This window comes from Myotis nattereri (genome assembly GCF_964212035.1).
Source record: "Myotis nattereri genome assembly, chromosome: 4".
NCBI lineage: Eukaryota > Metazoa > Chordata > Mammalia > Chiroptera > Vespertilionidae > Myotis > Myotis nattereri.
The window spans coordinates 91,623,686-91,635,293 of record NC_138079.1 but is presented as its reverse complement, the minus strand read 5'-3'; the positions used below and the strand labels follow the sequence as shown (position 1 = coordinate 91,635,293).

Below are 11,608 nucleotides of genomic sequence, written 5' to 3'. Positions count from 1 at the left end.
TGATGGAATAAAGTTTCCTTCCTCACCACACCCCAACTTGGAGATTCCTGTTGACATTGAATTGGTGCCAAAGACCATTGGTTGGAAAAACAAACTAAATGTTCACTAATAAGGAATTAGGGAGATAAGTATCATACAGCCTCATTACAGAAATTTCACCATATGAAAGGATTTTGTGAAAGGATATTAAACACCATGTTCAGAGGTTTGTCAAATTGTTAGTGACAAACTTGGGGTTAAATCGGGGTTACGTCTTATCTCATATCAAAAAAGAAAACTTTGTGTGGTGAAAGTGTGTGTACATATTTGTATATAGGGTGTCCCAAAAATATATGAATACACTTTGAATAATTATAAAGGCAGTGTTTATTTAAAAACATTTCATTTTCAACACTGAGCTATCAGCTGTTAAAGTGTGTATACATTTTTTGGGGAAACACTGTATATATTAAAAGTATATATTTTATGTTACAGAGGTTATTTCTGGATTATGGAATAACAAATGATTTTTATTTGGGCTTATATTTTCTAACAATGAAGGCTGGGGGAAAAGGAATTCTACACAGAACAATTCCTTTCATTAGATTAACAGGCAGTTCTAGATATAGAACAAAAACTACCAAAGGCGTCCCTCTAATGCAGTGGTTCTCAACCTTGGCTGCACAGTAGAATCACCCGGGAATCTTTTAAAAATCCTGATGTCTGGGCCTCATCCTCCGGAAATTCTGTGTGTGTTTTTTTGTTATGGGGTGGGGCCACAACATTAGTAACAAAGAAACAGAATTTCCAGAGGATGAGGCCCAGAAATCAGGATTTTAAAAAGATTCCCAGGTGATTCTAATGTGCAGCCAAGGTTGAGAACCACTGCTGTAATGGGAGGCGGTACAGGGCTGCTGCGGAACACGTGGTTGAGACTTTATTTTAGATAGCTTATTGTATTCGAGACCTTCCAAGAGAAGCAAGAGCCCTGAAACTAGTAAGCTATTCTACTTACTCGAAACATTCTTGAAGAACAAGAACACTTGGAAGATTGACAATGAACTTTCTCAATTGTAAAGGTCCGGGATCTAAACTCCTTGAATTACATTCTCCTCTCCTACTTTTTGGTAGCTTGTTTCCTAGCTCCAGGTCTACGACGCCGGACTTTCAAATCCGAGGTACCAAACAGGTAGAACGACTGAAAGCTCCGGGGTGGAGCCTGAGGCTTGCAGGGGCCACCTGTCTGGAGTGCTAGCACCTCCCTGTGACTCTACGAATCTTCGCTCCACTCGACTCCTCTTCGGCTGTGTTCGACCAGCACTCGTGTTCTCGGCTCGGCTCGGCTCGGCTCGGCTCGGCTCGGCTCTCTTCGGCTACTTTCGGGAGCTTCCCGTCGCAGCCTCGGTTCCCCTTCGGCCAGCGCTCGTCTTCTCTTCGGCTCTCTTCGGGAGACGCTCGTCTCGGCTTCAGCTCCTCTTCGGCGGAGCTCGGCTGACGCTCGTCCTCTCGGGCTCGGCTCTCTCCGTCTGCGTTCGGCCGCGGCCCGGAAGGGCGCCCATGGAGCGGGGACTGTCGGCTCGACCGACGGCTATGGCGCCGCTGCTGGAATATGAGCGGCAGCTGGTGCTGGAGCTACTGGACGCGGACGGGCTGGTAGTGTGCGCCCGCGGGCTCGGCGCGGACAGGCTCCTCTACCACTTCCTCCGGCTGCACTGCCACCCGGCGTGCCTGGTGCTGGTGCTCAACACGCAGCCGGCCGAGGAGGTGCGGCCGCCGGCGCGGGGCAGAGGGGACCCCGAGAGCGAGGGGGGCCTCCCGAGCGGATGCAGGCCCCGGCGCGGATGCGAGGCCTCTGAGGGCGGTGCAGGCCCCCCGACGCGGGCATGGGGGAGGCGTTGAATGAGGGGCCCTGAGGCAGATGCAGGTCTCTGACTCGGATGCGGGGGCCCCGCGGGGGATGCAGGTCCCTGACCAAGGACAGTGAGAGGATGGAGGGCTCTGGGAGGGGTAGGGGAGGTCTGCAGGAGGGTAGGGATAGTGATGGAATCCCATAGTTGGCTATGCAAAGGGCTTGCTGGGGTCCAAGGAGTAGGATTGGGGAAAGGGGAGGGAACGGGGATGGAGGGATCTCTGAGGATAGTGGGGGGCCGTGCAGATGCTGAGGCTGGGAGAGCCTTGTAGGGAAGAGGAGGGACTAAGAGGTTCCCCAGAGCTGTGGGAGGAGGGCATGGGCTCAGAGGGGAGGGAGCTGGAAGCCGAGGATATTGGGGCAGGGGAACTGGGGCTGAGGAGGGGGTCCACCTGGGCCGGGGGTGTTGAGAGGTGACAGCCTGGTCTGACAAGGCTGATGAGCAGGTGGCAGGAGGAACGTGTCAGCTGAGAAGAGTGGCCACAGTCTCCATCCACCTAGGGATCCCCTGTGCTGGACAGAGGCCTTAGCACCACACAGCAACCCCCCAACTTCACCCTCCCCCCCCCCCCCCCCCCCGCAAGGCCCCAGTAAAGGCAGCATTGAACTGAAGGTGTGAGGGCCCGATCTTGACAGAACTAATAATCTAAACATTGCCTGGGAAAAGGATCTTCTCACCCGTGCAAACCTGGCTTTGGTGGGAAGTATTTTTTTCTAGGTAGCCGAAGTCTTTTAACTCAGAGTTTGAAAGCCTTTTTTTAAATTGTTATTAAAATGCTAATAACAAGTGCAATGATTCCTTAGTCCGAGCAGTGGTCGGCAAACTCATTAGTCAACAGAGCCAAATATCAATGGTACCACGATTGAAATTGCTTTTGAGAGCCAAATTTTTTCAACTTAAACTATATAGGTAGGTACATTGTTATTAACTTAATTAGGGTACTCCTAAGGCTTAGGAAGAGCCACACTCAAGGGGCCAAAGAGCCGCATGTGGCTCGAGAGCCGCAGTTTGCCGACCACGGCCAGTGTAAGCCTCAAAACAAAACAAAAACCAGAACAGCCTAGTGAAGTGCAGACTGGCTGGTTGATCAACGTGAAGTAGTAACTTGGTTTGTATATGCATGATTACGTTCGTTATCGCCGAGGAAAGCAGCGTATCGTTTTAAATACAAATCCCTGCCACCGCATCAGAGCTGCCCCTTGTATTAAGCAGCCCACTAATTCAGCTTCATTTGGTTTAGGAGTATTTCATCAATCAGCTGAAGATAGAAGGAGTGGAACACCTCCCTCGCCGCGTAACCAATGAAATCGCAAGCAACGGCCGCTATGAGGTTTACACACAAGGAGGTGTGATATTTGCAACAAGTCGAATTCTCGTGGTTGATTTTTTGACTGATAGAATACCTTCAGATTTAATTACTGGTAAGAATTTGAAATTTTATCCTATGTAAATTTGCCTTTTTGGTGTGTGTGTCTGTCGCCTCTGCTAAACTACTCTAAGCTAGAACCTTCGCGTGAGTAGCATTGTATGTATTTTCTCAACATTGTCCTTTTAGCCATTAGCACGATATCTGACACATGATAGATGCTCAATAAACATATGTGGCCTGAATAAGTAAACAAATAAATGTAAGGTTGACTTTTCCTTGTTTTCTAAGCTGGTATTCAGTAAGTGGCGTGGTAATTGGATGGCATTTGCTTTTAGAACCTAATCAGACTTGAAATGTTTGTAAATATTCTTTGTATAATTCCTAAAATATTTGGTTTTCCTCTTTAAAGAGTATTTTCCCCATGATGTGAGTTAGACCAAATAGTTGCTTAATTATTTTGAGAAGAATGGTTTCTTAGCTAGAATTAATATAGAAAAGGAATTATTACTATTATTACTTGTTTTTTTTTAGAAACCCTTTCTGATTTCCCCAAAACTAATTTAGAGGCTCTGCCTCTGTGACCTCAGGTTATCCTGTGCTTCTCATAGCACTCAGAGCACCATGTAATATTTGCTTATTTATTTGTCTGTCTGGCTCATGAGAGAACAAGCTTTGTAGGCATGAGGAACAACTTGTTCATCCCAGGCTACAAGTAACTGGGACACAGTAGATACTAAACACACATTTGTTGGGTGAATGATGCATGGGTGTACTGTGCTCTGTGGTGAACTTTTGGAGGGCAGAGAGACTTAGGAAATTCATAACTGTACTTTCCACTTTGTCTATCATATTGCTCTGAACCTAGGAGCCCCTCAAAACATAATTATGAATAAACATATGAATGAATTCTTTTTATGGCTCATGGTGAGCTGATTGTTATAAGCTGTGGCACAGACCGTGCAGTCAGAATCACCTGACTTTGGTAATGCCACTGCTTACAAGCAAGTTACTTAATTTTTCATTAATTTTTTTCTTGAGTCCCAGTTTTCTCATTTCTTAATTGCTTAGTATTAGTGCCTGGTATGTAACAAACACTTAATAAATAATATCAAAAAAAGTATATTGGTATTTTATAACCAGAAATCTTGATAGATCATAAAGTCTTTTACTGTTTGCTCCTTTCCTATAAGTTGTTTTATTTATTTTTTAAGTTGATAAAATGGAAAAGAAAATCTTGAAACTACCACTAGATGTCAGTATTGCTCTTTCAATAATAGTCCAACCTACTTGAGCAATCTGAGTCCAATAAATGTCCAAAGTAGAGCGTGTAGGTAGTTTCTAATTAAAAGTTAATTTCTGTATGACCCAGTTAACTCATCTGTAAATTGGAGACAGTAATACTACCTTCCTTCTAGGATTATTGTCAAGATGATATGAGATAACTTATGTAAAGTTCTTAGCATTGTGCATGGCCCATAGTAAGCATTCTGTGATTACTGTGTTGTGAATGTTCCTGTCCTCAAGCAGTTTAGTGGAGGAGACCAATGTAAAAAAAATATTTACAGTACAGTATGAGATGAGATCCGAGATGTTATGGGAGCATAAAAGAATTCAATAGGCTTTTGTGGGATTAAAATTGCCCCCAGAAACATGACCTGCTTGTGTTGTTTTTATTTCTTTTTTAAAAAAGTGGGGTTCTCAGATGGTGACACTTGGTAGGAAAAACTGGGTTTTGGAATCTTTGGTCTCCCATTACTTGCTGGATGACCTTAATTAAGTCGCTTCCCTTTCCTGGTCTCAATAATGCCTACCTCATAGAAGTATTGTGAGGCTTAAATTAAATAAAACTCTATAAAAGTGCCTAATCCCAGGGCCTCGGATATTAATTCTTTTCTCCTTCCTCCATTGGGTTCCAAAAAAAATGACAGCCTATTAGAGGATAGCATTTTCTTAAATTGAGGTTTACCTTTTCTTTAGAGGTTATTTTTAATTTTATATAATATTTCAATCCAGGCCAGCAAATGAGGCCCAGTAGAGTACTTGGAACAACCCACCTACTAGGTACAGAATCTTTTCTAAGTAGTAAATTATGTACATGTACTGGGGTGATTGAAAATCCTTTGTTTACAAATTCTAAAATAATACTATTAATTTTTACCATATTTGGAAGACAATTTGCTTAAGCAAATAAATGTTAGCTCCATCCACCTTGATCCAAAAGTGAAACACTAAAATAGTAGAATCTGAATTGAATGTATTGAACTACTAGAAGGGGTCATATATTGCAATTGGTGTCATTTTCTAGGAACTAGGAGTGATGACAACTGGGGCAAAAATGTGCAAGTGCATTTCTAGCAAATATATATAACAATATATATAACAGGCTTGGTTTACGTCTACAAGACTGAGAATCATCATAGAATAATTGAGTTTTTGATCCAGAAATGATGTCTATGCATTCTTACACCATCTCATGTCTGTCCCTAATTTATCACTAATCAAACCACAACAAAATTATTTATACACACACACACACACACATACACACACACAAGATCATCTGGTCCAGTGCTTGTTTTATAAATAAGGAAACATGTATAATTGTCCGTGTTTTTATGATTCAGAGGAGTTGTCACTACACCCACACTAAAAAAAATATGTATTAAACATACTCATTAGAAGTTTTTATTTTAACTGGACTAATTTACCTCTCAACTGAATACTCTGATTCTGAAAATTGAATTATTTTAAATAGGTGATTCAGATGTTGCCGAAACTTCTAAAATGCAGCGATCTTTTGTAGTCCACATCTCATTCACGATAAAAGGAGAATTAGTAACCCACATAGCTTTCAGAAATGCTTCCACTGTGCCAGACATGCCCTACCCCAGGGCCTTTGCTCGTATGAATTCCTCTGCCTGGAGCTCTCTTGGCCCACAGAGTCTGCAAGGCTCATCTCCTCATCTGCCTTTACTCATATGACCTCAGCGAGGCCACCCTATCTAAAATTTCAAACCACACCCTTCACACATACTCGCCCTCCTCTGACATATTTTTTTCTCTTCAGCTCTTGCCACCTTATAACCGACTGAATATTTTACTTATTTATATTGTTAATATAAGTGACATAAGGACTACATGTTTTCTTTGAGGCTATATTCCCAGCTACAGCAGTGCTTGCCCATGCTCAAGTAGGCACTCAAGAAAAATGTGATGAATAAGTGAATGAAACTGAGCCTGAAAACTATGTCGATTCTGTAATTGAAATTTTAATTTCCCCCTTCAGGCATCTTGGTGTATAGAGCTCACAGAATAATCGAGTCTTGTCAAGAAGCATTCATCCTGCGCCTCTTTCGCCAGAAAAACAAACGTGGCTTTATTAAAGCTTTCACAGACAATGCTGTTGCCTTTGATACTGGTTTTTGTCATGTGGAAAGAGTGATGAGGAATCTTTTCGTAAGGAAGCTGTATCTGTGGCCAAGGTAAATAGCATTATGTGATCAATTTCTGAGGGAATCTGCTGTCATTTAACTTCGCACTTTAATGTAATGTAAAATTTACTGTAATTGGACTTGATACGTGCTCATGAGGTTCTTAACAAGTGCATCCAAATATAAATAATGTATGGTCACCACATTTGTGATTCTTTTAAAAGGAGAAAGAGATTTGATAGTTATTTTTCTGGTAGCCCCATCAAAACCATCCAAATGCAGCCATGTTATTCTTTCTCATCCACTTAATAAAACTCCCAGAGAGCAATCTAGAGACTCATCTACACAGCATCAGTAGGTGAACTGCAGATTCAGTGGCCAAGACTCCCACTTCCACTTTGAAAATAACCCATCAGGGAAATAATGCCCAGAGATTTTGAAGAATTTCAGTAAATTTCTAGGAAAAACAGAAGGCTTCAATTTTCAAACATTTTGCAACCTATGCTAATAGGTATTTTGGTTACACTTTATGGTATTTAAGAGTAGTTGTTATCTTTTTTGTTTCTTGATTATACCTTATTTTGGGTATCAACAAACCTTTCCCGGAAGGGGCCAGTTTGTAAAGATTTACGTTTTGTGGGCCGTGAGGTCTGTTAGTTCTTCAACTCTGCTGTCCTAGCATGAAAGTAGCCACAGGCAATACGTGAACCGTGGGCATGGCTATGTCTCAGTAAGACTAGTTATAAAAATAGGCCCAGCCCTGGCCGCTGTGGCTCAGTTGGTTGAGCATCATCCAGTGCACCAAAAGGTCGCCAGTTCGATTCCTGGTGAGGGCACATGCCCAGGTTTTGGGTTCGGTTCCCAGTCGCAGTGCATACAGGAGGCAACCAATCAGTGTTCCTCTCTCATATCAGTGTTGCTCTCTCCCTCTCCCTCAAAAAATCAGTGAAAACATATTTTTTAAAAATAGGCCCAGGATTTAGCCCAGACCATAGTTTACTGACCTCTGCTTTATTTGAATAATTTCCATTCATGGAGGTTTAAAGTATTCCTGAAAACACTGTCATTTTGCTTTCTATATTGTTTGTCTCTTAATTGCATTAAAAAAAAATTAGAAAATTAAACCGAGACCAGAAATACATAGCTGTTGAAACTCTAGAAAATATTTGAAAAATATTTGTCTCTTTAGGTTCCATGTCGCAGTAAACTCGTTTTTAGAGCAGCATAAACCTGAAGTCGTAGAAATTCATGTTTCTATGACGCCTGCCATGCTTGCCATTCAGACTGCTATTCTGGACATTTTAAATGCATGCCTAAAGGAACTAAAATGCCATAACCCGTCGCTGGAAGTCGAAGATTTGTCTTTAGAAAATGCCATTGGAAAGCCCTTTGACAAGGTACTCTGTTTCTTTCCTTTTTAAGCACAGTTTGTTATGTTTTAATTTTAAAGAATGCCAGTTATTTTAATATTTGCAGTGTTCTTCATAGGAATTTGCTGTTGTTTTTAATTAGATTGGAGGTGATTTAAAGTACAGATAGCTTCTTTGGTTTACCAGAAAGTAATCATTTTTTTTTTTTTAACATTTATTTTTTTTTTTTTATTAGTTAAGGTATTACAAATGTGTCCTCATCCCCCCCTTTAACCCCCAACCTCCCCCCCCACACACAAACTCATGCTCCCATCCCCCCGTTGTCCATGTCCATTGGTTTGGCTTATATACATGTATACAAGTCCTTCTGTTGATCTCTTCCCCTTACCCCCGTCCTCCCCTACTTTCCTTCTGGGGATTGATAGCCTGATCGCTGTTTCTCATTCTTTGGGTCTGTCCTTTTTCATCAGTCTATGTTGTTCTCTATAATCCACAAATGAGTGAGATCATGTGGTATTTATCTTTCTCTGACTGGCTTATTTCACTTAGCATAATGCTCTCCAGTTCCATCCATGCTGTTGCAAAAGGCAAGAGTTCCTTTTTTTTTACCGCAGCATAGTATTCCATTGTGTAGATGTACCACAGTTTTCTAATCCACTCATCTGCTGATGGGCACTTAGGCTGTTTCCAAATCTTAGCTATGGTGAATTGTGCTGCTATGAACATAGGGGTGCATATATCCTTTCTAATTGGCGTTTCTGGTTTCTTGGGATATATTCCTAGGAGTGGGATCACAGGGTCAAATGGGAGTTCCATTTTTAGTCTTCTGAGGTAGCTCCATACTGTTCTCCACAGTGGCTGCACCAGTCTGCATTCCCACCAGCAGTGCAGAAGGGTTCCTTTTTCTCCACATCCTCTCCAACACTTATTGTTTGTTGATTTGTTGATGATAGCCATTCTGACAGGTGTGAGATGATAACGCATTGTCGTTTTGATTTGCATCTCTCGTATAATTAGTGACTTTGAGCAGGTTTTCATATGTCTTTCTGCCTTCTGTATGTCCTCTTTCGAAAAGTGTCTATCTAGGTCCGTTGCCCATTTTTTTATTGGATTGTTTATCTTCCTTTTGTTAAGTTTCATGAGATCCCTGTATATGTTGGAAATTAAACCCTTATCGGTGGTATCATTGGTAAATATGTTCTCCCATGTAGTGGGTCTTCTTGTTGTTTTTTTGATGGTTTCCTTTGCTGTGCAAAAGCTTTTTATTTTGATGTAGTCCCATTTGTTTATTTTCTCTTTAGTTTCCATTGCCCTAGGAGCATTATCAGAGAAGAATTTTCTTCGGCATATGTTGGCGATTTCGCTGCCTGTGGATTCCTCTAGTATTTTTATGGTTTCCCGTCTTACGTTTAAGTCTTTTATCCATTTCGAGTTTATTTTTGTGTATGGTGTGAGTTGGTGATCTAGTTTCATCCTTTTGCATGTATCTGTCCAATTTTCCCAACACCATTTATTGAAAAGACTGTCTTGACTCCATTGAATGCTCTTGCCTCCTTTGTCGAATATTAATTGGGCATAGTGGTTTGGGTGGATTTCTGGGGTCTCTATTCTATTCCATTGATCTATATGTCTGTTCTTGTGCCAGTACCAAGCTGTTTTAAGAACAGTGGCTTTGTAATACAGTTTGATATCTGGTATTGAGATCCCACCTACTTTGTGTTTTCTCAGGATTGCTGCAGCTATTCGGGGTCTTTTTTTATTCCAGATGAATTTTTGGAACGTTCGTTCTAGATTTGTGAAATATGCCGTTGGTAATTTAATGGGGATTGCATTGAATCTATAAATTGCTTTGGGTAGTATGGACATTTTGATGATGTTGATTCTACCAATCCATGAACACGGTATATTCTTCCATCTGTTTATGTCTTCCTCTATCTCTTTTTTCAGTGTCCTGTAGTTTTCAGCATATAAGTCTTTTACCTCCTTAGTTAAGTTTATTCCTAGGTATTTTAAATTTTTTGGTGCAATGGTAAATGGGATTGCTTCTGTAGTTTCACTTTCTGTAAGTTCACTATTGGTGTAAAGAAATGCCATGGATTTCTTAGCATTAATTTTGTATCCTGCTACATTGCCGAATTCATTTATTAAGTCTAATAATTTTTTGATGGAGTCTTTAGGGTTCTGTATGTACAGTATCATGTCATCTGCAAATAAGGACAGTTTTACTTCTTCTTTTCCAATCTGGATGCCTTTTATTTCTTCTTCGTGTCTGATCGCAATGGCTAGTACTTCCAGTACTATGTTGAACAGGAGTGGTGAGAGGGGGCATCCCTGTCTTGTTCCTGTTTTTAGGGGGAATGGTTTTAGTTTTTGCCCATTGATTATGATGTTGGCTGAGGGTTTGTCATATATGGCTTTTATTATGTTGAGGTATGATCCCTCAATTCCTATCTAGCTGAGAGTTTTTATCAAGAAAGCGTGTTGGATTTTGTCAAATGCTTTTTCCGCATCAATTGATATGACTATGTGGTTTTTTTCTCTCAATTTGTTTATGTGATGTATCACGTTTATTGATTTGCGGATATTGTACCATCCTTGCATCCCTGGGATAAATCCTACTTGGTCATGGTGTATGATCTTTTTGATGTACTGCTGGATCCGATTTGCTAGGATTTTGTTGAGGATTTTGGCATCTATGTTCATGAGGGATATTGGCCTATAATTCTCTTTCATTGTATTGTCTTTATCTGGTTTTGGGATTAGGGTGATGTTGGCTTCATAGAATGAGCTGGGAAGTGCTCCTTCCTCTTGGATCTTTTGACATAGTCTGAGGAGGATAGGTTTTAGGTCTTCCTTGAATGTTTGGTAAAACTCCCCTGTGAAGCCATCTGGCCCCGGGCTTTTGTTTGCTGGAAGCTTTTTGATTACTGCTTCGATTTCCTCCATAGTTATTGGCCTATTGAGATTTTTAGATTCTTCCTGGTTAAGTTTTGGAAGGTTGTATTTATCTAGGAATATGTCCATTTCCTCCAGGTTGTCTAGTGTGTTGGAGTAGAGTTGTTCATAGTATTTTCTAACAATCCTTTGTATTTCTATGGGGTCTGTTGTTATTTCTCCTCTTTCATTTCTGATTTTGTTTATTTGGGTCCTCTCTCTTTGTTTCTTGGTGAGCCTGGCTAGAGGTGTATCAATCTTGTTTATCCTTTCAAAGAACCAGCTCTTGGTTTTGTTGATCTTTTGTATTGTTTTTTTGGTCTCTATGTCGTTTATCTCCGCTCTGATCTTTGTTATTTCCTTCCTTCTGCTTACAGTGGGCTTTTTTTGTTGCTCTCTTTCTAATTCTTCGAGTTGTAGAGTTAGGTCATTTATTCTCATTGTTTCTTGTTTCTTGCAGTAGGCTTGTAGAGCTATGAACTTCCCTCTCAAGACTGCTTTTGCTGTGTCCCATAGGTTTTGGATTGTTGTGTTTTCATCGTCATTCGTTGCCATGATGTTTTTTATTTCTTCTTTGATCTCACTGGTGACCCAGTCGTTGTTTAATAGCATGCT

General features: G+C 41.0%; 1 protein-coding gene across 1 annotated transcript in view; it reads left to right on the top strand.

Moving 5' to 3' along the window:
* Positions 1 to 953: 953 nt before the first annotated feature.
* Positions 954 to 11,608, top strand: part of ERCC4 (ERCC excision repair 4, endonuclease catalytic subunit) — a gene marked incomplete at its 3' end in the record, with an annotated part of 35,628 nt that continues 24,973 nt past the window's right edge. The window contains exons 1-4 of the mRNA XM_081090480.1: positions 954 to 1,743; positions 3,130 to 3,310; positions 6,545 to 6,740; positions 7,879 to 8,086. Of these exons, the coding sequence (XP_080946606.1) occupies positions 1,537 to 1,743; positions 3,130 to 3,310; positions 6,545 to 6,740; positions 7,879 to 8,086 (792 nt within the window). The 5' untranslated portion in view covers positions 954 to 1,536. The remainder of the gene's footprint in view (positions 1,744 to 3,129; positions 3,311 to 6,544; positions 6,741 to 7,878; positions 8,087 to 11,608) is intronic.